The sequence below is a fragment of the Artibeus jamaicensis genome, unplaced genomic scaffold (genome assembly GCF_021234435.1).
Source record: "Artibeus jamaicensis isolate MK-2021 breed Jamaican fruit bat unplaced genomic scaffold, CSHL_Jam_final scaffold_1283, whole genome shotgun sequence".
Taxonomy (NCBI): domain Eukaryota; kingdom Metazoa; phylum Chordata; class Mammalia; order Chiroptera; family Phyllostomidae; genus Artibeus; species Artibeus jamaicensis.
Window position 1 is genome coordinate 22,775,793 of NW_026522028.1, and position 26,402 is coordinate 22,802,194.

General features: G+C 37.8%; 1 protein-coding gene across 7 annotated transcripts in view; it reads left to right on the forward strand.

Annotated features, from left to right (window-relative positions):
• Positions 1 to 26,402, forward strand: part of MID1 (midline 1) — a 374,792-nt gene that overhangs the window by 253,997 nt on the left and 94,393 nt on the right. For 6 of the 7 annotated variants that reach the window (XM_037157517.2, XM_037157518.2, XM_053655803.1 and 3 more), the window contains one exon: positions 4,280 to 4,995. In XM_037157517.2, the coding sequence (XP_037013412.1) occupies positions 4,336 to 4,995 (660 nt within the window). In that variant the 5' untranslated portion in view covers positions 4,280 to 4,335. The remainder of the gene's footprint in view (positions 1 to 4,279; positions 4,996 to 26,402) is intronic. The other variant, XM_053655804.1, reaches the window with a different exon arrangement.

The window sequence follows — 26,402 nt, forward strand, 5'->3', positions numbered from 1 at the left end:
TCCCAGTTTGTTTTAAGGGGTTCCCACGATTACCCACATCCTCCTCTGAATGAGGACCAATCAACCCATTCAGAAGAATGTAGGGCTATAGAATTTCCTGACAATGATATGCAAGTGTGATTTCCTTCCATTGTAGTGACAGTTAAGAAGCTCTCTTTCCTTTTTGAGCCTTGTAAATTAAATTATGGTAGTTTAGAAAAGATAACATTTCATAGAAAATCTACCCACACCAGTGTCTATGTTCTCGGTGAACTGTTCATCTTCTAAAACCCACTTTACATGTTGCCTCTTTCAGGAAGCTTCCCCATCCTCTTTTCTCTCCCTCAGTTTTTGACATGTGTCTTTTGTTATGTTGCATAACAATTTGTTCATATTTTCCCTCCCCTGAGATCACTGAGGCAGGGGCCAGGTGTTACCATTCCTTGTCTCGGGACCAAACACCTAAAGGGACTTCAACATTTTGTGAAAGAATAAATAGCATTTTCAATTATCAAAAAAAGTATATTTTAAAGAAAGCTAGAAAATAAACCATGGTATCTTTTAAGGTGGGGGAATGGAATGTATGCTTACTAGTAACATATTGTTAAGTAATTGAACAAAAATGATGTCAATGCCATGGCAAAATCTCCGAAAGAGTAGAAAGAAATGGGATCCACTATAGATGTCAAATAAAAAATCCCATCCTTTTTGGCAGCATACAGGCAAAAGATCAGAAAATTGGCTGAACCTAACTTTGCATCTAGATATTTTGCCATTATTTAATCCATTTGGCCAACATTTACAGCATAGACACTTACACAAAGCATCATGCCAAGTGCTATAACGATAAAAGAAAATGATTCAGTTTTGAGCAGCTTGTTACTAAATGTTTCTTACATGTATTGCCCCATAGCATTCATCTCATATCATTTCCATCAATGTCAGGGTGAAATCCTATTGCATATCATTTCCTGATAGTACTGGAAACTTGTGTGTTCTTGTCAAAGTCTTACTCCACCATTGTTGCCATTGTTGCCATCACAGCATTTTATTGATACTTCTCCAAGGTGATTTTCAGTTATATTTTGGTTAGCTGTACATGTACTTATCTTCTAACACATGGGCCATATCCATCTTGGTAACTGTTTTTGTAAACATGATCTTACTGGACAGCCACACTCATTCATTTACGTATGGTATAGGACTCCTTTTGCATGCCAGAGTGATAGTTGAGCAGTTGTCACAGGGACTGTATGGCCTCCAACACCAACAAAATTTAGTATCTTGCCCTTTATAGGAAAAGCATGCTGACCTCTGTTCTAATATATTGAGAGATCCTTGAAGGTGGTGGTTATGTTTTATTCTTTTTGGTTTTAACTTCAATTTCAGTACATGTATTAATTCAACAAATGAATGTTTGCACCCTACTATGTGCAAGGCATTCCTGGGAAATCCTTCAAAGAGCAAAGCAAAGTCTCTGCTCTCAGCTTATATGGTAGTGGTGCAGCAGTGGGGAGAGATGGAGCAGTGAACAAGCTAATACCTATGTCAGTGATCAATGTTCTGGGAAAAACAGATAAGGGAAGGCTTTCTGTGAGGGGTTGGTGGGTGGGTGATTGTGGTGGTAGCAGGGGATTGGTTTTATGTGGGTTCACAAAAAAGGTGACACTGGAGCAAAGAGTCGTGTGCATTCCAAGACCTTGTGAGGGGAAGACAGGACGTGCTTGGCATGTTTCAGGAATCACAAGGAGGCTGTGAGCCCGGAGCAGAACAAGAGGTAGCGTGGGAGGAAATGAGGTCACTGTCTGAGTCTGTTTTCCAGGGCTGGTTTTATTCTGGTAAATTTCTCTCTGAGTGAGATGGGAAGCCCCTGGAGGGTAGAGAAGAGGAGAGGCAGGCCTTGTCATGTTTTCTCAGGATTGCTGGCTTCTGAGTGGAGGATAGGCTATGGAAGGAAGGGCAAGAGTGACAGAAGCCAGGAGACTATTTACAAAGGCATTGTGATAATCCACATAAGAGACGATGTTGGCTTGGCCCATGATCACAGAGGTGGGATGATGAGGATGTCAGATCTAGCTTCTCAAGCCAGCTTAGTGGTTGGCATTTAATAAATGTCTGTTGAATAAAATGTCAGCATTTCCACTACAGTCGATAATGGAATCATCTCTAGAAATTCTGTTTGTGCCACTACAGGGTGTAATCCCGACACCTACTTAAAAATCCTATTGTCATTGCTCTCCAGACATAATTGATGCTCACCCTTTTCTGTTGAGATCCATCAGTAGGTATTCTCCTTGTTTCACCTGTGAACAAAGCAGACTAAAAGGACTACAGTTTTACTTTAATTTACATGCTTGTGGCGGGAAGAGAGAAGAAATTGGAGATAATTCTATTTTTCCATGATTAACCAAAATAATTATTAGTAGGTAAAATCTTTCCATTTCTTTCAAGCCACCTGTAGGTAGAGTTGCTGGGACCAGACAGGATAATAAGTTTCTCACAACAGCAGCCCTGAGCTTTCCATTGCAGGTTGTGGAAATACAAGCAAGCTTTAATATTTCAAACTTCAGCTGCCCATTTGTTCTTTCTTATGTAGTTAATATTACCAAATGGCTGAAGAGGTGTTTTTTTTTTTTAAGATACCAGGCTTCTGTGAAGCCAGCAGCTCTTTAATTTTTAACAAGCTCAGCGCACTATACACTTTTAATGAGCAGTTAGCATTCAGTTTGTAGCAAGATGAGCATTAGTTGAACCAAAGCACCACATGGTATTTCTGAGGGATGCTATTTCAAAAGGGGTCAGGGTACTCTAGAAACTGAGAATTTTGTAAATAAATGGAGGTGTGAACACAAAAAGGCCAGTTGTCTGAATCACTAAACATACCTCTGGATGTGAAGCCTTCGCATAAATAGGGTTAAGAAAACCCCTCAATCTGAACCCGGAGTCCACTGAGTAAACCGCACTATTCTCCCACAGCCAGCAGTGGGCTGCATCTAACATTCCCGATACTGTTCTACAGACCTCTGCTAATGGTCTTGAAAGGGAGAAGGTTCAAAGAGGCTTGGTTCCCAGGCCTACTAATGAGCATGAGGCCTCTTCCCCTTAATGAACCAGGGCTTTTGTGGGATTCTCCCCACTACCCTTTTTGAAGGGAAGGCAATCAACAGTTCACAAAAGCAGCAAGTCTTCATGGCAAGGAGATTGTGCAGCTGGGCCACCCAAAGGCAGTGTAGAGGAGAGCAGAAAGGCAGGTGGAGGTCATGTCAGGGCTATAGGGCTGTGAGTGTGAGGTTGGACCTCCTGCCAGCCCAGCCAAGCCCTTGGTGGGAGTTTTTAGGCCAGGGGGACAATGCAGGGTTGGTCCCCCAGTAGTCTGCAAGCCTCTTCAGAGTACTGTGATTGCCTTAAACTGCTTTCTAAATTGTAATCATTACCACTGTTACAACTTATCGAATAAATAGCATAGCCATTAAAATGCTTGTTCTAATTACCTAAATCATTATTACTCATCAATACCCAAGCTCCCCACAGCCACTAAAGAGGCCCTTAGATATTGTTCTCTGTTTTTCTCTGCCTACCCACATCCCACTACTGGATTCAACAATAGAGGATTCAGAAGAGTAATAAACACATGCCAAAAACACTACCTCTATCGTAGTCATCTTTCTGAAAGTCAGTGTTTTTTTCTCAGGAATATATTTTGAAAGGTGACATCCCATATTGAAGCATAATTTCTGCAGAAATTATGTATTTGATCTCATACACATTTCATGCCCATTTCTACAATAAGTGCCTTTCTACTTCTCTGAAATGTGGTTTGGTATTTCAGAGTAAAAAGTCCTTAAAACACATATACATGAGCATGTACATTCATAAATTCAAAGTTATGAAAAACTCCATAGTTTGTTAATTAATGTTCCTACAGTTTAATTTTCAACAGAAGGTTAAACTTGGCTGTGACACAATAAGATTATTGTGATGAGATACAAATTATGAAAATTACAGTTTCAATAACTTGCCAATTTGGAGTGAGACCCTTTAAAGAACAAAATCGTCCCTCCTTCCCCCCAAAACCGCTGCTTTCAATAGCTAGAACTTTGAGAAAATGTTCACTGGTATGCCAGGTTAGGGTGTTTGTCCCCTCCTTATTTCCCCAGTGAAAAGAAAGAATTATTTGGAATGTACAAAGATTTACTCTTCCATGAACTGTGTTTGGAATTTTTCTGAGATGCATTCAAAGCTGACAGCCCCCCATGGCTGACCCACTCATGCCTAATCAGATCTTATGTTCTGTTTCCAGATAGCTGATCAGCTTCCTTGGAATTTGCTGATGACCCAGGAGAGCTGTGCCTGAAGATGGAAACACTGGAGTCGGAGCTGACCTGCCCTATTTGTCTGGAGCTCTTTGAGGACCCTCTTCTGCTACCCTGTGCACACAGTCTCTGCTTCAACTGCGCTCACCGTATCCTGGTGTCACATTGTGCCACGAACGAGTCTGTGGAGTCTATTACCGCTTTCCAGTGCCCTACCTGCCGACATGTCATCACGCTCAGCCAGCGAGGTCTAGACGGGCTCAAGCGCAACGTCACTCTGCAAAACATCATCGACAGGTTCCAGAAAGCATCTGTGAGCGGGCCCAATTCCCCCAGTGAGACCCGCCGAGAGCGGGCATTCGACGCCAACGCCATGACCTCCGCCGAGAAAGTTCTCTGTCAGTTCTGTGACCAGGATCCTGCCCAGGATGCTGTGAAGACCTGTGTCACTTGTGAAGTGTCCTACTGTGATGAGTGCCTGAAAGCCACTCACCCAAACAAGAAGCCCTTCACAGGCCATCGTCTGATTGAGCCAATTCCGGACTCCCACATCCGGGGGCTGATGTGCCTGGAGCACGAGGATGAGAAGGTGAATATGTACTGTGTGACCGATGACCAGTTAATCTGTGCCTTGTGTAAACTGGTTGGGCGGCACCGAGATCATCAGGTGGCAGCTTTGAGTGAGCGCTATGACAAATTGAAGGTTAGTCCGATCTGCCTTAAGCCAACCCCTTTCTGCCAGCAAATGTCATGGAAATAAAAAGTGTATTCACTGCTAGCTAACATGGCAGGTGAAGGTTTTCTTCACCTTTGTTATCTGATTTGTTTTAGCATGTTTTTTGGCAGCCTATAAATGTTACACAATCAGGGTATCTTGTAAAAGTTGACTGCTGCTTGTAATTTTAGCGTTGTCAAGGTGAGGGCAAATTTGAAAAATCTGGGTCATTTTCAATGCTTGCATTTGGGAGAGAAACAGACAGAAAGAAGAAGAGAGAGAGATCAAGAAGGAATGGCAGATGATAAAATATGGCTTTGGGCATTTGGGGGACATTTATTTTCCTCACTCATCGGGGAAAACTAATTTCATTGGCATTGTACCTGTGTCTAGTTACTGCACAAACAAAAGACTAGAAGAGGAATGCTTGAAGCAAATGTGGGATTTTAGAGGACATGTGACCTTTTATTCCTTGTGGAAATGATACCCACCTTATTGGTGAACTAGAGGGCTCTGACCATCTCAGGTTTCATGAAAGAATTCCTTTTCGTAGAAGCTTTTTATTCAGTAAGGTTGCAGGCAAGACTGTTTGAACTTCACTTTTAACGTGAAATTATTAACTTAACCCCAGCTCGGGGAGTTATAATTAATATGACTATTCATCAAATTAAAAATCTCTCTCTAAATATGGATAGAATGCACCAGGGAGGAAATAAGCCAGGTCTCCAGATGTCTGTTCAACTTCAGGTGACGGTGGGTCTAATTATTGCAACCTCAGCTGAGAGAGTTTGCTATTAGTGGGATACTATGTTCACCAGCTAATTTTAGTTCACAAGATGTCAATTAAAAGAAAAGGAAGTATAAATTAAGAGCTTTGAGTAAATATATATTGAAGTCTTTCCTCTCAGGAAAAACACACACCGTTTTGTTGAGCAAACAAAAAGGGAATCATGATCTAAAGGGTATTACCACTCAGAGCACATCGTCACCTTTCACAAATGGTTTCTATCACTTCTCAGCGTGAATGGATGCTTGTGTTGCCTGGGACCTCACAATTTATTTTGTGACACTGTATTAACAGACCACATCTGTGATTTGGTTTGTCCATTTTTTGATATGATGAGGGAAGTTGACGTGCTGAAGTGAATCCCTGCTTCCAAATGTCACTTGGGGAACAAAAGCATCACCTGGGCAGCATGCCTCACTTAAAGTATCCAATGATGACTGGTGCAAATCCATCTCTAAACATGGAGAGGAAGTTAAGCCCAAGGATTTAGTAACTTAGACAAAGGAAGACAGACAATGACTGGTTTTCTAGTGCAATGCATGGCAGTAGCCAGAAACACACTACAAAAGCTAGTAATAGCAAAGGCAATACATGTATAAATTGTGCCTCTAAAACAAATTCTTCAGAACTTGATGTGGCTGTCAAATCTGAGAAACAAACACAAACTCCCTCTACCTGCTTTTTGATTGGGGACAAAATGTTTAGGATGACTGGACATAGGTGTTTTTGTTTTCCAAAATGTAAACACACCAAATCTTTTTCAGCTCTTATCAAAAATGTTCCTTTGATTGGATTAACATTGCCTTTTAATGATCATTTGTTAAAGTGACACAATGATGTGCAATAGTCGACAACTCCTGGGTTTGATACTTAAACCTGGTAGTCAAGCTTTTCTCATTACTTGTATACTGTCACAGAGGAGTTATTAATTATGTATATAATACTTCCAAATTTATGAGGTGATACTGTCATACTCTAACCTTTTTTGTGGTAAAATCAAAATTCTTCAATTATAAGCCCCACACACTGGTCTAATCAAGCCAGTGGGTTAGCGGGTGTTGATACTGTCACCAGGAGGGCCTGACAATTAACAATGTAGTATATTTTATCTTCTAATTATAGGAATATAAGCATATAAATGGTACCCAATGCACCAAAACACATTTACAGCCACTCAACAAAATATACTTATGAGCACTTATTTACAGCCATTCCACAAAATGTGTTTATAAGCATTTAAACAAATAACATGCTAGCATGGCATGTTTCTTCTAAAAAATGCCAGTTATGTTAGAATAAAAGAATCATAAACATATATGACATTTGGGTGTCTGTGCTATTTCAGTTATTACATACTTATGAACATATGTACTTCCTTGCTTTTTAAAAACCTCAGTGCAATATAAGCATTGATATTTGAAGAAAGTAACAGCATCCAGAAAAGACCTTACTTAACCAAGGAAGCATATTTTTGTTAATTATTACTTTGGTCTAAAAAAGTAAATGTGTCTGTAAGTGTATATTTTTCTTAGGCTTTCACATCTGAGGATGCTTTCATTGATAAGATGATAGATTCACTGTACTGATTTTGGATATATAAGGACTCAGGTGTCTCCTGTTTGAAATTGTTTTTGTCCTTCTGTTAGGAAAAGTCCATTTCTTTGAAGATGGGGAATTCTGCCATAATTATGAAGAATAAAAATTTCTTGCAACAGCACTAAACCTTGGGGGACATTTTTACTCATATTAGGTGTCTGCATACATGTGTTTATATAGGGAAATGGCATATACCTTTGTACATTTTTTTTTCTAGGCGTAAAAGAAAAATGTCTCAAAAATTCCAACGTGTAGAATTCATGCAAATAAAATGTTCCGCATCATCTAAACTAGCATCAAGTCAGTAATCTAATGCTTTCAGAGATTATGCATTGAAAAGCACACATAAAATATTGAAGCAAAGAGAAAATTAAGCCAGCATTTCCGAACTCTATTTTAAGATAAAAAGAGAAAAGTCTTTATGCCAAATGAATAAGTCTCTAAATGGAGCATATCATAAGGTGGACCTTTTTACAGCATTTTAATTGAATTTTGAGAAGCCTCTCAGTCCTCCAAACTTGGATTAAAAGTTTGATTTGTGAATATATAACATATAAGAGAATTTAATATAATGCATTCCAGAGTTTTCAAGGAATTACAATGCATAACTCCTTTTCTTCTGTTCCAACATACAATGTTGGAGCTCTTGTTTCTTTTCTCTAGTTACACCTATAAAAATATACAAACTGAGAAAAAATGACCTTTCCTTGACCTTCAATTTCATCATAGCCCCACTTCAAGTTAGCTGACACTGAAGTTTCAAACCATTGTCTTGCTATTCTGACTCTAAAAGTTGGCAGAGGGAGTGTATTTATACAATGCTTATGTCAATGGATCACACCATTGGAATTTTATAATAGTTTGATAGAGGTTCCAATTAAAGCTCAGCTTTCCTATGTAGCCCTTCTTATCTGGAGGTGAAGACTTGGGATTTTACTCTTGGGTTTCATTTACAGATCGTAAGGTTTTCTATTTTTTAAAGTCTTGTACTTTATTTGAAATTGGGAAAGTTGTAAGTGGATACTGAGTTAGATATTTTTTAGTTTTCCTCAGAATTTTTTAACTTGTTTCTTCTTTGAAAGTAGTAGCAGGCACAGTGCAGATTCCAGTGAAAGGTATGTTTGTGGTGCGTGTAGTAGCTAGGAGCCAGGGATGCTGCTACATCTTACCATGTACAGCATCTACTCTCTACCACATAGAATGGTCTGGCCCCAAATATCAATAGTGCCCAGGTTCAGAAACACTTGTCTGTGAGAAGATTTTAGTGTTTGTCCCTGTGTTAACTGGCCAGGGCTGCCATAAAAAAGGGCCACAAACTAGGTGGCCTAGGTGATAAAATTTATTTTCTCACAGTTCTCTATACCAGAAGTCCAAAATCAAGGGGTCAGCAAGTTGATTCCTTCTGAGGACTATAAGGAAATGATGTGTTCCAGGCCTTTCTCCTTGAATTGTAGGTGGCTGTCTTTTCCCTGTGTCTCATCACCTGACATTCTCCCTGTGTGCTTGTCTTTGTGTCCAGATTTCCCCTTTGTATAAAGAAATCACTCATATTGAATTAAGGGCCCATTCTAGTCTAGTATGACCTCATGATAGCTAATTATATGTGCAATGACCCCATTCCTAAATAAGATCACATTCTGAACTATTGGAGGTTAGGACTTTAACAAATGAACTTTGGGGGAGGAGCACAATTCAACCTATAACATTTACTTACTCTGGTGCATACCTAGTTACCTAGTCACTTGAACACATGTTAATGTCTCTATCAAGGATTTAATTACCTTAAATTAAGCAGAGACCTTCTGCTCACACTGTCATTGCTCACCTATGACTGAGCACAGGATCTTGTAGATAATTAATTCTCAATAAATATTTGTGAACTGCTTTATTAATCATCAACCATTAACCCTACATAAAAGTTAAAATTAAATTCATAATGATATTGCAAATATTCATTCATATATATGACAAAACATCTGTAAAATAATTTCTAAGTAAGAATGGAGCCAGATATTATATTTTATTCAATTGGACATGAACCATTATTTTGGTATACATTGCATTTTGTTGTCTTAAACTTACTGGTGTGAATTTGGATAAACTAGATCTCAAATAACCTAGAACAATTCATATTTTTATAAATTGTCTAGAATAATTTATATTTGTTTCATGCTGATATGTGTTAGACATTATTTATTTTATTCTCCCAACACTCATATATGGCATATAGGTTTTTTAGAGACATGAAGAAAGTTAATATGTGCTTAATAAGTGAAGTCAATATGAACGGACACAGTTCCCCTACTTCATGGAACTTGTAGTCTAGTACAGAATTCCAGTAGGTAAATATTTTCTCTGGTGGTGGATGTAGACACATCATGCCCAAAGCAGGGACACCAATCCCAGACCTCAGAGATGAAAAGGGACCATTACACCTATCATTTCCAAGCCATTTATTTAAAAACAATATTTAATTACTAGATACCTATATATTCTCTAGTATCAGTCTTTTTTATTTTTATCACATATAGCATTCTGTCATGTAATACTATAAATTTTTTCAAGCTAGTTCACAATAATTTAAAGCTAGATTTTAATCTAAAATGTAGATAGATATACTTTAGGCTGTTTCACCGTATAATGCCATGGGATATGTAAATAAGTTAGTCATATGTCTCCTAAAATGTTTTTATTAAATGGGGTCTCACCAGTTCCAAATGGCTCCTTCAAAATGCAATTTTCCTTGTTCTCATTTCAGGGGAACAAATCTTTAGTGTGCACTATTTGTTTTTTTTAAGTTCCCATGTGATGAAAATATTGTTTCCAAACATTTTCAAAATATGTTAAGCCTATATTTTAGGTTTCTTAGTTTGGTATAAAATTACTTATGATATGTGGAGTAAAATAAAACATCTCCAAGGATATGTTTTTAACAGGAAGCTCAAGGCCACATTGTTCCTTTCTCTCCTTCTCACCTATCCCCCCTCATGAACTCCCTCTCCCTTTCACCAGAGGAGAGAAATATATTATTACCCAATGACTTATTATTATTGGAATCATTTTTGATAAGCTCAGAAAGTTCTGAAAAATGCACAGTCAGGTAAAGCACGTACACAAGGTACCTTTACTCTTGTGGATGTGTAAACAGATGTAATTCTTGGGTATGTTGCCTAAAGTTCCTGTGCTGCATAGTACCCATCTGTAAAACAGAGCCAATAATGTACTCACTTACATAGAAACTTTGAGAGAACAAAATCAGATGTTTCATGTATGTATACTCTCATCATTCGGCCTGGCACAAAAGAAGCCTGAAATATGTGTGAGAACATGTTAACAACCAGGGGATAAAATGATGTGATGGTTAAGATGTGGACTTTGGAGGTGGACTGTCTGCCAATTATTTTTCAACCACTGCTTGTGTTATTGGAGTGTGAGATAAAGATTCATGTTGTTGCTTTAGTGTGTTTTTGTAGTTTTGTTTCTAAAGCACCTGGCAAAGGACAGAGGTACAACAATGAATAAACACTTGTTGATGGACTTGCAGAATTGATGGGTTAGGAGTGCTTCAGGATTTGGAGGAGGAAGAGATGATTCTGGTTTTGAGTAGACAAGAAACCTTGCTTCAGGGTGCTGGGGTTTAGCTGCCATGAGAGATCAGTGGATTATGCATCAAAGAAGAAGAGTGAAGCATTCTTCAGGAGTGAGGCCAGCAGAGACCTGTTGGCAGGAATCTGCAAGACAGCTTAGGGATTCTAGACAATGCTGGCTAGAGCATAGGGTGCTGATTGAGGGGCCAGGAGAGAGAATGTTGGAAGAGTGTTGGGAGAATGTTCTGAAACTCTTTGCCCCAAACTAAGAGTTTGGGAAATCTCAACACAGAAGTAATTTTGTTTTTGAGAGAGGCTGATGTTTATGTTCTGAAGGTAAAGTCAAATAAGGATATCAAAAGGATTAGGGTTACTGTAAGCACAGAAGAAATAGAAGGGAGAAAAGACATTCACATTACTCTAGGTTTTGTCATAGGTCTCTTTTTTTACTTGGCAAACTGAAGTAGTATTATAGGTCAAAACCCACCATACTGTCAGCAGAAACATGCAAGGATGTGAGATTCAATGTCTTGCCCATGAAGACTAAGAAGAAATAGGAGGTGTCATTACTGATTGGCTCTTGGATCCAGGCATGTATGCAATTCTTTTCCTTTTTCCCTAATGCAGCGACACACTGATAATGACGTGTGCTTATTTCTTCTGGCTTTTTGTTTTACTATAAAGGAGGATGCTATTCTAACCTCTCAATGCCTACTACAAACCTAAGGAACATTTTAAAGCCTGAAAAAACCTTAGAGCTCATGTTGTTTTACCCCCATTCTGCAGATGAGGGAATTGAGGCCCAGAGTGATAAATGGAGTTGCCCAAAATCACACAGTGAGTTGACTCTGAACTAGGAGTAGAATACAGTTCCCCAGCTACCCAGTTTGTTCTGTGTCTCTCTGGCTACTTCCTATTGCAGCCAACAGTGCAGCCAACAGTGCCAGTTCAGACACCATTGCCTTTTGAGCAATCCCGTCATTTCTGATGTTCCTGGTAAGGTTTTGAGACTAAATCCAATTATTTTATATGACTTTAAACACACACCTGGCTTGGCTGTATGCCACTAACATGGATGTAGAATGATGCCTCTAGAGTCACCAAAAAAGATGCCTTAAGATACTTCCATGCTGTTGTTTTCTACAGTTGAGCCAGTGTAGACTAGGTTATCTCAAAGGGCCACACTTCATGTCAGGAGCTTGGCTTACATAGAGGAAAAGAGATGCTCATTTGGAAACAAATGAATCATAATTACAGCTTACATGGGATCCCTACTTTCCTTCTTTGAGTCATTTTTTTCCTGAATGTCTTAATATACAGATAACTATTGAATTTCATTTAAATATATAAAGTCAGTAAACATAAGTGAGGAGTATCTGTGCATGGTATTTAAACTGAAGTTGAAAAGTTTTGAGAGAACACAATTCATCTTGAACAGTTACAAAGTTAAAGCTAGTATAATTTGCTGAAATTACATTAACTAAATATTTTATTTTTTAAGGCTGTGCTCTTCAAAAGTCTCTTTCATTGTATGTCATTGACAAACTATAAATTAGGTTATTCTTAGAAATACTGGTTAAAAAAAAAGAAATACTGGTAAATTTTTGACACTGGCTAGGTAAATAATAAAGAGGATATGAATGACCTGAAAAATGAATATGGCTAAAGATTTGATTTATTTTAGTATGTGATGTAAACATTTTGGAAAAATCTGATAAAGCTGTATTTACAAAATCTACTTCAAACTTACTCAGTTTATGTTTTTGACTTTGGGGCATAATACTTAAGGTGTTTCAACACCCATGAGGATAGCTTTCTATGAGGAAAACACATTTTATATTTCTCATCAAAAAAGAAAATGCTTATAAAGTGTTTAGCATGGTGATTGGCACATAGTAAGCATTCCATGAACACGAGGTATTATTATATCTGGGCATTTACTGTTATAATAAAGACTTCATTGGTGTGATTCAATCATGAATTTCCTGACAGTATCATAAATTACTCAGTCATTATAGGGTTGATTGGTGTTTCTGGCTGACATGGGAAACTTTGAACAACCCTCAGGGGAATTATAATTGGGTGGAAACTTTGATTTCTCCTTTTTTCTAAACCAACTAAGCAGTGAACTGGAGTTTTAAGAAGCAGTGAGTGGTAGACTGAAATAAATGGCTTTAAAGACAAGCACCATTTTGAAGTTCCTGGGAGATGAGCTGGTCTTTCATATTCCTGAGTTAACTGGCAGAACCAACGCAATGCCATAGGTGTTGATGGAGGACCTACAACTGCTTCCTAGGAAAGAGAAGCTAGCATTTGGATTTATGCTATGACAGTCACATTCAGACATGTATAGACAGATGTAACAAATATATGTGACATCATACACAGGCAGCCTGGACCAATCACAAGCTCAGTTGGTTAGCTTTCTTTTTTTATTGTAGATTGTCTTTACTTTGTGAATGAAAAATGGACCAAGCAGGACTTGGGCTGTGTGCTAACAGCTATCTCCCTTAGAATAGAAAGAAAGAGGGTTTCAATATTGGTTACAACTAGAGAAGGAGGAAAGTATAAAGTGAACGAGCTTGCAGAAGAGCAGAATGCATAGAACAGCAATATTATCATCAGCCTTTTCCCTTATATCTATTTTACTGTTTATAGGGGGGAATCAGGAAAATAATGGTTTTTATGCACATTGGAATAGACTGGGTTCTTGTTATTGAAACAATATGGAAAGCATGAAAATCTTCTGACCCCTTTGTGCATTTACAAATAATCTTTTCCCCCATCTGCTTTATCAAATGCTGCCTTAAAAAATAGAAAAGAACACTTATTTATTCACCCAAGGAATATTTGTGTGTAACTAATGAGATAAGCACCAGACAAACTCTAGGAATGCAGAAATGATTAACAAAGATAAATCACTGCTTCCATGGTCTAGGTGTAATTATAACTTATGATAAGAGTACATATAAAAGGGCTATGAAAAGAGTTCCATGAAACTCAATCCCTGAGATAGTTTTTAATATGAATAATAGTAAAGAATTGCTGACTTAAGTGTTGCTATCTGGAAATCACCTAATTCTGAAAGCTGAAGTGAACACTCATTTCAATGAAAAGCAATGTTCAGAGAGGACAAGCTGTGCATTCCTTTGGAGTAACAGATAAGGGAAAATATGAGGGTTCCAATGCATGACAAAATCTGGGCCAGATCCTTTCTTATTAAAAGTCTACTGTTCATAAGCTGGACTGTTAGCTCCCCTCACGTACTTTCTTGAGAGGCCTGTTTCCTTCCTGAACAAGGCTAATAGGTCAGGTAAATATCTAGGCTCAGCAGTAGTTTATGTCATTTCTACTGTGAAAGGACCCATCTCTAGGAAGATGTTGTGAGCAGCAGCTGGAGGAAGTGCCATTGTGTTGCCAAGCTAGCTGGTTGGTGGCATACTTTATCTATTATGGAATTTTTACAAACTTAGGTGTTAGGACGAATATCCTGTCTGGTAAGAGAGGTTTATTGCCTCCCTTTTTGCCCCTTGCCATGGCTGTCCAGAGCTCAGTTGCTCTAATTTGGTGTCATCAGATTTAAGGTTGAGAGGAATGAAATGGGCAGACTTTCAGAGTCATGCTTACTATGACCTATTGCTTCCAGAAGACGTAGGAAACATAGGGTACAAATACAAACCCCACCAAAGGAGCTTGGAGGGACATGCTTTTTTGCCCCTATATTGCTGGGTCAAGTTTTAGACAGTTCCAGCAAACAATGGTCTCATCCATTCATAGTATTTCAGCTCGTTAAGTGAAATGATTCCACCTCTTCTTTTATTGTGGAAATTTATCTGGAAACATATTAGGCAAGGCTATCATACTGCCTCCATGCTTCCAGGAAAAAAGACTTGTAGGCCAGGGCTGGGAGGTAGTAGAAGGAGGAAGAGTTATTTTTCAAGATGATGCTTGAAGTTGTTTTGAGGGTGTGGTTCAAGGGTATTTGTGGATGCAACACCAAGAACTAGCTATTACCAAGAGTAATAACTAGCATTTGTAAATCTGCAGATTGACAGTTTGCAAAGCACTTTCAAGTATTATTTGATCCTTGGAACAACCATGTATCCCCTGCAAAAATGTGAGAATGTTAATACCTGTTCATTATGGATCTTGGGTAGATTAAATGAGATAATATGTAGGTCTAAGTGTCTAGCCCAGCATTTAGTGGATGGGAGTAGCTTGGTAAATAGGAACCTTCTTAAACATGCAGAACATGAGGTCACAGGAAATTAAATAACTTAACTACAGTTAGAGAAATTGAAGTTTGGGAGCTCAGACCCAGGGACCCCATCTTGCCCATATCTAATCATTCCCTATGATTAAGGCAGAATAAACTATGGCTCAAACATGCCACACTTCAAAAAATTAGCAAGAAGGAAACAGTGCTTGGGTGATGGAGACACAAAATACTTTTGTATTAGTTTTTGACACAAGGACTCCCTGGACTGAACCAAGTTTCCTTTAAAATGGTGATTATGGGACCACGGTTCGATTCCCAGCCAGGGCACATGCCTTGGTTTCAGGCCAGTTCCCAGCAGGGGACACACGAGAGGCAACCATACATTGATATTTCTCTCCCTTTCTCCTTCCCTTCCCCTCTAAAGATAAATGAATAAAATCTTTTAAAAAATTGGTGACTATGATTGAAGATGATCTATTTTCAGTTCTAATATAAACAAAAAAGTAAAAATACAAAGTTGAAGTATGGATTCATGTGGAATAATTTTTATTTACTTACAGTAATGTTGAATTGTTTAATTTTCATCAGCTACTCTATACATGTGTTAAATAAAGGAACGAATGAATCTCTGATGATCCCTAAATTCATTTCATCAGTTGAAATGCAATTATTTGCCCTGGTTAAAAATAGAAACTTAGAGTCTTGGTCTATGAGTTTGACATTTCAAATCTCTTAAGAGACCTAAATGAGTTCTTATTCATATTTAGTTATTTTTGGCAAAGCATGGATGCAATTAAAAGTGGTCACCACGTGCTAGTCACTAGCAAAGTTTTTTTTTTGGTCTGTTATCCACTCTTCTTTCTAGAATTGCTTATCAGTCACAATTGTGAGTTTAAATTAGTTTCTTAGACCAGAATGTCTCAATCATAAATGTACCCAGGAACCACCTGAGCATCTTGCTAAAATGCACATTCTGATTCAGCAGGTCTGAGAGTGGTTTGAAGTCTGATTATAACTTGTACCCTGGCCTTGCCATTTTAGGGTTGTGTGACCTCAGGTTGAGGAAAAAAACAAAACTAACTTACCTCAGCCCCATTTCTTCATCAGTAAAACAGAGGCAATAATTTAGGATTGAACCCTGTGATGCCTGACCCTTGGGAAGCCCTGGACAAAATACAGTGGCTCTTCTCCCCATTACCATTTTATTCCCTCGCCACTTCTATCTCTCCCACTCTTTATCCCAAATCTGAAGCCTTTTTTTTCAGTTGTAAAGGCAATACAGGTTCTGTTAAGAAGTCTGACTATCCAAAGTTTATATAAATAAAAGTGAACAATTTACCTTCTCAATCTTTCCATCCCTTCTTCTATTAACTCCAGATTATTCTTAAAGGACCAACTCTTACCTCACTGATGCTACTTCTAGCATAGTTTTCCATAAAATTATTTAACCTCAGACACTCCATATCTTTTTACCACTCTTTTGTAATCACATAGTATTCCATATTATTTTATAAATATTCTTTTTTTAAAGATTTTATTTATTAATTTTTAGAGAGGAGAAGGGAGGGAGAAAGAAAGGGAGAGAAACATCAATGTGTGGTTGCCTCTTGAGCGTCCCGTGCTGGGGATCTGACCTGCAACCCAGGCATGTGCCCTGACTGGGAATCAAACTAGTGATGCTTTGGTTTGCAGGCTGGTGCTAAATCTACTGACCCACACCAGCCAGGGCTATTTTATAAATATCCTTTGATCATAAGCCTTTTTGCTCCAATCATTCATCTATTTCTCAAGCCCAGTGACTATACTTTATAGTTCTTTCGTATTTGATTACTCAATTTTCAATGACTAGAACATTTTTAGAAGTGACAAGGTATTTTTATCAGCAGTAAATGCTTGTTGAAACAAATGAAACAGCTCATAATAATTTAATCATATTATAGTCTCTACTATGATGGTAGAATTTGCCCATCAGATAAAAAAGAAAAAACATAGCCCACCAGCCTTTCCTTGAAATTTTGAATACATAAACAAGTAAAATATTGCCCTTCAGATCTCTGCATTCATTTCTGAATCTACAAACTGCTCCCTAATGATTACAAAAAGACCGTTTGATTTTTTTAAACTTTAGTTCAGACAGGGGTGATGAAATATTTGCCATTCACAAGAGATAGAGCAAAATAATGCTGTATACATATACATACACACTCTTTACACACACACAGATACAGTTTTTATGTATATATTTTGTTCCTTGCTATCTCAGTACAGTTATGTTTATTTCCATTTTGAGACAGGATGATAAGAAATCATGAAGACCTTAGATTAAACTTAGCAGTTCACAATTGCCTTATTATCACAAGTTGAGGATCAAGAGAACTGATATTGGCATTTAGTGGATCAAGGCCAGGGATGCTGCTAAATGTCCTGAAGGCACAGGACGGCCACCATGGCAGAAAATCCTTTTGCTCGAAATGTCATTGGTGCTGAGGCTGAGACACCCTGAAATTGAACCAAAGCATTTTTGCCAGCAACACAAAGGAATACACTCAGCTTCACTCTCAGGCATTTACTTGTTTGTGTGACCTCCCAAACCAAATCTATTTTGAGAGATAAAAAGTACAGCCTTTGCAGAATCCCCCTGCACCATCTGTGGTCGCCCTGAGTGGCAGGCTGGCAGCCACCCCCAAGGCTCTGTGCATAGCAGGCTTTTTCCACTCCAGGCACCCAGCCCGTCTTGAGCAGTCTGGGCCCACACATGCTGTCCTTTGAGCTGTTTCAGCAACATTCACACCTCCGAAGGCTTATTAAATATTCTTTAATCTTTTCCCAAAACTTGATTTAGGTGCAGTTGATACTATCTGCTTTCCCCCAGATTTCCTAGTTACTGTAGCTCGTGTTCAGGACTACCTTCCAGGTGTAGCTATCTGTATCAGAGACAGCCTAGGGCTTTCTACCAAGTGGGAAGTCTGCAGAGAATAGGCTGGCAGCTAAGATGTTCACGCAAATGGCTTATATTTGATGCACAATAGTTTTAATTGTCATATATTCAAAGTGAATTATTTCTATAGATCAAAAGTTCCTCATTAAATCTCTTAGTCTATTTTAAATCGGTCTTCCTAAGGAACTGTTTACATTTGCATAGCTCTGCATCTTTATCTGTGCAAAACTGTAGCTTCTAAACTCTTGAAGCTGAAGACTTGGAATGGCATAAATCAAATGTGAGTCTTCAACTCCAAGGTTAAAATTATTTAGGCATAGTTTCCAAGCATTTGTTTCTGCAGGCAGATACTTTGTATTTCACAAGAGGTTCATGTTGTTAAAGCCCTGAGCTGGAAGGATTTTGGTCATTGTCTAGTTCAGTGGTTTTCATCCTGGCTACACGTAGATCATCTTGAGCAAGGGCCCAGCTCAATGGAACATGATCTGGAGTGCAGCTCAGGTCCTGGAATTTTTCCAAAACTTGCCGAGTGATTCCACTGTGCACACTTGGTTGAAAACTTTAATATTAACCAACCTCTCAATTATAAATGGGGAAACTGAGGCCCAGATTAATTTATAAAGGCAAGAGCTAGCAAACGTTGTATAAGAAGCAATAAAAATTGTCAGCTTTGCAGGTTATACGGTTTCCACTGGAACTGTTCAACTCTGCCCTGGTGTGAAAACAGCTGTAGACAATACATAAACAAACAGGCATGGCTGTGTGCCAGTGAAACTGTATAAAAGCAGGTGGCTGGGCGATTTGGCCCATAGGCCATAGTTTGCCAACCCATGATTTAGTCCTCATAATTGATTAGTAGAAACCCATATGCTAGACCACAAATACACCAACCTTCAGTAGCTGTTCTTCTACTTGATGTGGTCTTCCTGTTCAAGGAGGTCTTCCTGTTCCAGGCACTGTCTATAAGATACGCAATTTCTGTAGAATTTAAATAAATACCTTTATGTACGTTAAGTATCTTACTGTAGATACTGTAGCACAGAAATTTTCATTATCTGTGTTCTTATGAGAGGTCATCATTTTGAAGACATTATCAAATTTAAGTTAATAATCATAACAATGTCTCTGTTCTACTAGAGTTATAAACCAATCATAGTATTTCTGCCCAAGAGATTTTTCAGCTGGAAAATCAGAAAATACAATGATGTAATCAGAATACCAAAATAAGAAGGGAGAAAGAATATCATTCTGCTAAGGAAAATGGGATCTGATTTTATTTTCAAGTAGGGAAGAAATTATTTGTAAATCTCTAATTCTTTATCATTGTACTGAAGACCAAGGAGGGGCTGGATATTTTATTTAGATTTCTTTTGAATAAATCTGAGCAAATTTGAATGTTATCTCTAATAGCTTGAGATGCTTTGTCGGAGTTTTGGGGAGTGACTATAGGGTAAGGCCAAGGTGGTGGAAATGAATCCATCACAATTAATGTGGGAAGTTATGTATTTGGCTCTTATTTGCTGTTTGTGTAGCCCTTCCTTCAAAATGCACTCACAAAAATAGGTTTCTTGGAAGGTCGAAAGCCATTGAATCTGCTCATTGTCCTTGGAAATTGATTCATCTGTATTTGGTAATTACTTATATTTTTCAGAGAAAATGACTTCATCCCTTCCATTTTGTGCCTAAACAATACATTTGATAAAAGTTCTTCCTGTTCTGAAAAATATCATGGTCATATTTACAAGGATAAAATCGCTTTCTGTCAATCATTTCTCAGGATGGATAAACACTAGAGATGGTGAAACAAAAATAATCTGTCTCCCACAGGAAGCATCTCTTATCCATCTCTGGATCCCCTACTTTATGATGCCCTCCACCCATATTGTTCCTCTTTATGCTGCCATTGTTGAACTGGGTTTACTGAAGGGGCATTATAGAAGGACATCATAGGTAATAATATGAGAGAGAGAGAGAGACGTCACAGATAATAGCAGCAGAGAGAGGGATCTACTAGAGGGGACATAGGAGATTAAAGTAATCCAATACTCCATCTGACCACATGAATAATAGTGATTATACTTTATGAGGCCTACCCATACTAATTATAATATGCATATAATAATAGGTCATTTTGATTTTATCCTTATATCATGCTGTTTTTCCCTTCTTGCCTCTTTCTATGATATTCATGCTCATTGGCTTACAAGTTTTAGAAGGTACTGGAAACTGGTTGAGATGAATGATTTCTCTGAGGCTTTGTACATAATCTTCCTGGCATTATTAAGTTTTTCTGAATCATATTTGGTTAGAGGAGATTTACATCTCCATTGGCCTTATTTGAGTTTTGTCTCTGCCTCAGACAAGTTTGCCTTTGAGGTTTCTGAACATCCCTAAACCTGAGTGTTCCAAATTATAAAACTAGTCCTAATAGCTGCTTCTCATGGCTTACATGAGGAATACATAGATCCTGCCTCTAAATGGTTGAGTAAAATGCCTGGTACTCCAGAAACCTTCAACAAACAGTGGTAAATTATTATCTTTAGTGCTATTATTTTTTAGTCTACTCTTTGACATAAGGTGGTCTGTGGCTTCATCACATCTGTGCATAAGGTTAGGAGAAATGCAAGAGGGAGGAACACACTGGAGAATGAATTTATCCCCCCATGAATGTGAGGACAGCTATATCTAAGTCTGCTTTCTCCACTTTGCTCACTCCACCCTAGTAAAACTTTACTGCTGCCTTAATCTTTGATTCTTGAGGCTCAGGGGAAGAGTCATTTTTCCAGTGCTGTTGAGAGTTATATAGCCCTAAGTGATTTTTATGAAATAACAGTGTTCCAAAGGAGTGTTATAGAAGATGAGTGATATGAGTTAATACCAAGCATTTCTTCTGGCAAGGAAGTGTTAGGTGATAAGAGACATGCTGAAGGTTGAACTGATGATCCTCATCCAGATAAGTTCTGCCCTTGAGGTTGTCTTTGTAGGATGGTTTGTTTGGGAGGTTTTTGCTGTTACTACTTAAAGAATACTTATTATGTTAAAATATTAAAAAATTTCTAAGTAGTAAGTTCCATGCAATAAAAGACAAGGAGCAGTGATATAATGCCAGAATATTTCAGGTGTGCCCCAAACATCATGGCAGGATTAAAGGCAGAAGCTCATGGAGCCTGGTTATTTAACTTGCATAAAGTCTTAAACTACCATCAGAAGTCCCTGTAGGACACAGGTCCCCAACCTCTGGTCTGCAATCCAATACCAGCCTGGCCTGTTAGGAACTGTGCCACACAGCAGGAGGTAAGCTTAAATGTAAGCTTGTAATGAATGTAAGCTAGAATGTAAACTTGAATCATCCTAGAAACCATTCCCACCCCCACCCCCTGTCCATGAAAAAAATGTCTCCCACAAAACTGATTCCTGGTGCCAAAAAGGCTGGGGACTGCTGCTGTAGGACATGCTATTATTTGGAAGTTACATTTAAAATGCGTTGTCAATATTCAATATTTTTTTAAAGTTCTGGATCTCTAAATTATAAGCTTACTCAAATATTTATTTATTTACTATTGTAGCCAGTACTCCCAAACAGAACTAAAGGAGAAAAAAAATAAAGAAAAACTTCCCTGGCTGGTGTAGCTCAGCAGATTGAGCACAGGCCTGCGAAACATGCGATCGTGGTTCGATTCCCAGTCAGGGCACATGCCTGGGTTGCAGGCCAGTTCCCAGTGGGGGACACATGAGAGGCAACCACACACTGATGTTTCTCTCTCTCTCTTTCTCCTTTCCTTCCCCTCTCTCTGAAAATAAATAAATAAAATATTTTTAAAAATCTATTTAAAAATAAAGAAAAACTAAATAAAAAAATAATTGACTACTATTAACTGGTAAACAAAAGTTTACAAAAGCAAACAAAACAACCCCAACATTGTTTGAGGGCATTAAAGTGGCATTATTTCAGATGTGTTTCTTTTTCCTCTTCCTCCTTGTCCATTGCTCCCCTCCTCCTTCATTCAGAAATAATCATCTTTTTCACCATTGGCACACCTCCCATTTCCTTTCTTTCATTTGTGACCTCAATATTGGTGTGACTTTCATCCTTTTAGCAGACACAAGGATCAGTAGATGCACTGAAGGAAAATATGAGCCTTGCTATGCTTGAAGACTAAGCAAAGTGTAAAGACCAAGATTTTATAATCTTATTTCAGTTATGTAAGACAAGACACAGGCTCCCAAAATGACCTTAAGAATTTGTTAGCTGGTATCATGATAGCCTACTATGTGTTGAAAGTCTCACTCATCTGGGCTCAAGATACCACCTTTTTAAAGAAAGAAGGGCTGAATGTTTCCATAATGTTCTCTACCCTGGGTTTCCAGAAACACAGTTATAGCCAGATATTTTTCTTGTTAAAATGCTCAAGTAAGGCAAAGTATACATACTTGTATGTACTGATCTAATACTCATTTTAAAAAAGACAGCCTGTATTTCACAAATTCAAGTTTATACTTACATTGAATTTTTACTGTTTAGGACAGTACCATTTTTGACTTGGTTTGAGTTCGTCTGTTATCTTTTCCTTACAAATTTGAATTCAAACCTTCTCATCAGGCTAAATAGATCTTCCCTATAATTGATAGAGATCTAAATAAGAATTAATCCATAAGAAAAATTTCAAAGAAACCTGTGGTTTTAAGAGGTAATGATAGGAAATACTATATCTATTTTTGCTCCTAAATTGGATTCAGTCCTGTTATTATTTATGAAATTCTAAATTAGGTCAATAGCCTTGAACTGGTTCTATTTCTAGTTACCGGGATATTAAAATGGAGCAATATTTTCCTTCTTCTGAAAATTCTGCTAATAAAAAATAAATTCATGGTATAAAAGCATTTTCTGAATTAAGTTCTTTTAATTAAGTCCTGGCAAAGCACTCCCAAGCATGTCTCTTCCCAGAAGAGTTTCTTGTACATGGCGCAGTTAGCGTTGACTAAGGTTTTAAATCCTCTATGTTCTAAGCAGTGTCACTTAGGTGAAGACTCTTGCTTATTTGCTTTTCTCCCTTAAGTATAATCTTGCAAATCCTAACCATCCCTTTGAGGTACTGACTCCCTTTGGCATTTTAATTTGTACAACCAGTATAGTATGTTCTACTTATAACATCTAGATATTTCACAAGGGAACAAACCAAATGAGTGAAAGAAATCAGCTTTTTAGAGAATGATGCTATAAGAATCAAGACATAAATCTACTCCAGATGTCACATGGTGTTGGGGAAAACAGGCTTTGGAATCAAGTGGAACTGGGCTTGGAGGCCATGTTCCAGCATTCACCAGCTGTGTGAACTTGGGAAAATGAGCTTGAGTGTGTTTGTCTATCAGTAAAGATTAGAGTAAGAATACATTCATTGTAGCATTATTAAAGGGGCAAGAGATAAAATATGCAAAATACTCAGCACATAGTTTTATGTTCAGTAAGCAGTAGCTATTACCATTACTGCTATTGGAGTACTCCTGATAGGCTGCTATTATGGCTGCTACTACTAATAATATACTACTACTATTATTGTTACTACTGTGGTTGCTGTTGTGTGAGAAGGGCTGTGTGGAAAAGAATCATCTCCTCCAGTTTTAACAAATGAGATGTTACCTCATCCTAACCCACCTTTCCAGTTGGGATAAGAGAATGACCAAGTGCTTTGGAATCATATAAACTTACAACCAAAGAAGATATGAGAACCCATGTATACTTTCAATGCTCAATCTGTGTGGCTGTGAAAACTGTCTTTCCATAATTAAATATTGTCAAAGTTGTTGAGTTTATTCCACAGTCAATTTTTGATGTTTCTAAGCTGACCAATACTTAACACACTTCAAAATGGATTAGAAGTATGCAGACTTTGTTGTATAGATATTATCGTGAATATTTATATACCACTGAGTGTATCACATGGAAAAAATTATTATGGTTGGTACATACATGGTAGTTGAACTGAGAGCTCCACTTAATGAACTGAAATGGGATTGCACTAAAAATTCTTTTTTTAATCCAAAAGAAGAGCATACTCAAATGTAGTTATGATGGTTTATGACATGATTGGAGCATCTTTGAAATGTTTTGAGTTTGAAATAGAATGGAATGGAGTACTTCAGTACTCCACCACCAATATCCATATATAGTCCAATGCCATTCAAATATTTATTGATTGTACTCAATGTTCAGATGGGAAGACACTAAGATCAGCATGGAGATACCTTATAATTAAGGAGGTTACTATCCAGTAGACCTGGCTGCTATATTTAATCTATGATATTTTTTAAAGATTTTATTTATTTATATTTAGAGAGAAGGGAAGGGAGTAAGAAAGAGGAGAGAAACATCAGTGTGAGAGAGAAACCTCAATCACTTGTCTCTCACATATGCGCCCCCCCCCCCCCCCCGCATCAGGGACCAAACCAGGAATCAAACCAGAGATCTTTGTGTGACAATGCCCAATCAATTGAGCCACACCAGTCAGGGCTCTATAATCATTTTTAAAAAGTTCTTTTCATAATAAATTCATATAATCGTTGAAGGAAATAAAATCTTTAAAGCAGCCAAGGTTCAAGTTCATTACTTTTATTCTTTAACTTCTTGTTTAGACTCTATTTCTGGTGTTAATCACTACATTAATTAATTCTTAAGTTCCCCACCCCAGCCCTCATTATGACTTTTTCATTTCTTAAAACTGACAGACATGGGTAAATAATGAGCTACAAGATTTTTTAAGGTCTTGAGAATTTATTCCAACAGCACAAAGTACCCTATCGAGACATTGCATACACTAGTAGCAATGAGCAAATGTTTCTTTTATTTTTATAATTGTTTTGGAAAACTATATGATTGCCAAAGACAGCATACACATGGGCAATTTGGATTCATCCCAACCTTTAAAAAAATCTGCAAAACACATTAATGGTTGTAATATATACAGTTGAAGTTTTTTTAAACATGCCTTCCAGCTGTACATTTGTAATGTTTAATTTAGGTGAAAATTCTATGAAGGATCTAATTTATATGATCCAGAAGTTTGTTAACTATTTTAAATGGCCAGTAATTTTTGCCAAATTCCATTCTATGTCATAAGAACATTGTCCACACTAGGTTCTATTAGTGGAGATAAAACTCCCCTGATAGAGTTGACTCAAGCCAAATGGTAAAATGGCTGCCTGGAAATAAATGAGCCACAGTCCTGGAGAATCTGATTAGCCTCAGAAAAATCTAGTGGTAATACTTACCTAGCTATGGAGGTTTCCAAAAGTCTTTGAAGTAAGGTATTCCTCCCTTAAAGACCCCACTCTTACACCTACCTTCTGAATTCCTCTATAGGATTCTCCATTTGCTCTGCCTATACTCAGCAGGTTCATGCTTGGGATTTTTATTTTATGATTTAAACTCATTTTTGTAATTTTCTTTTACATTTCTAGAATATTTTATTTATTTATTTATTTATTTATTTATTTATTTATTTATTTATTTATTTATTTATTTATTTATTTTTAGAGAGAGGGGAAGGAAGGAGAAAGCGTGGGAGAGAAACATCAATGTGTGATTGCCTCTCATGTGTCCCCTACTGGGGGACCTGGCCCACAATCCAGGCATGTGCCCTGACTGGGAATCAAACCAGCAACCCTTTGCTTCACAGGCCCGTGCTCAATCCACTGAGCTACACCAGCCAGGGCTTAGAATAATTCTTAAAAAAGACACTAAACTACAATTTTAGTCTTGCATGTTTAGGAGATACTTTGTTATAGTACAAAAGACAAACTTAAAAAACTACTTTAATAAAAATGGAAGCCCTGGCTGGTGTAGCTCAGTGGATTGAGCGCGGGCCTGCGAACCAGACAATCGCGGTTCGATTCCCAGTCAGGGCACATATCTGGGTTGCAGGCCGGTTCCCTGCAGGCCAGTTCCCAGCAGGGGATGCATGAAAGGCAACCATACATTGATGTTTCTCTCCCTCTCTCCTTCCCTTCTCCTCTAAAGATAAATAAATAAAATCTTTAAAAAAAAACTACTTTAGTGTCCTCATTTTTAAACCCTCATTATACTTTAGGACTAAACAGGAGAAATTGCTTGTCAATTAATAACTTCCTGTTTTTTTTAATCCTGATATATGTGATTGGTTAACAAAAAGGATGGCATGCACATAGCCTGCTTCAGAGTACACCAAAGAATATTTTCTTCAGATTCAAGTTTTACAGTTAGTGATTTCAGACACTGAGAAGTTATAATAACCA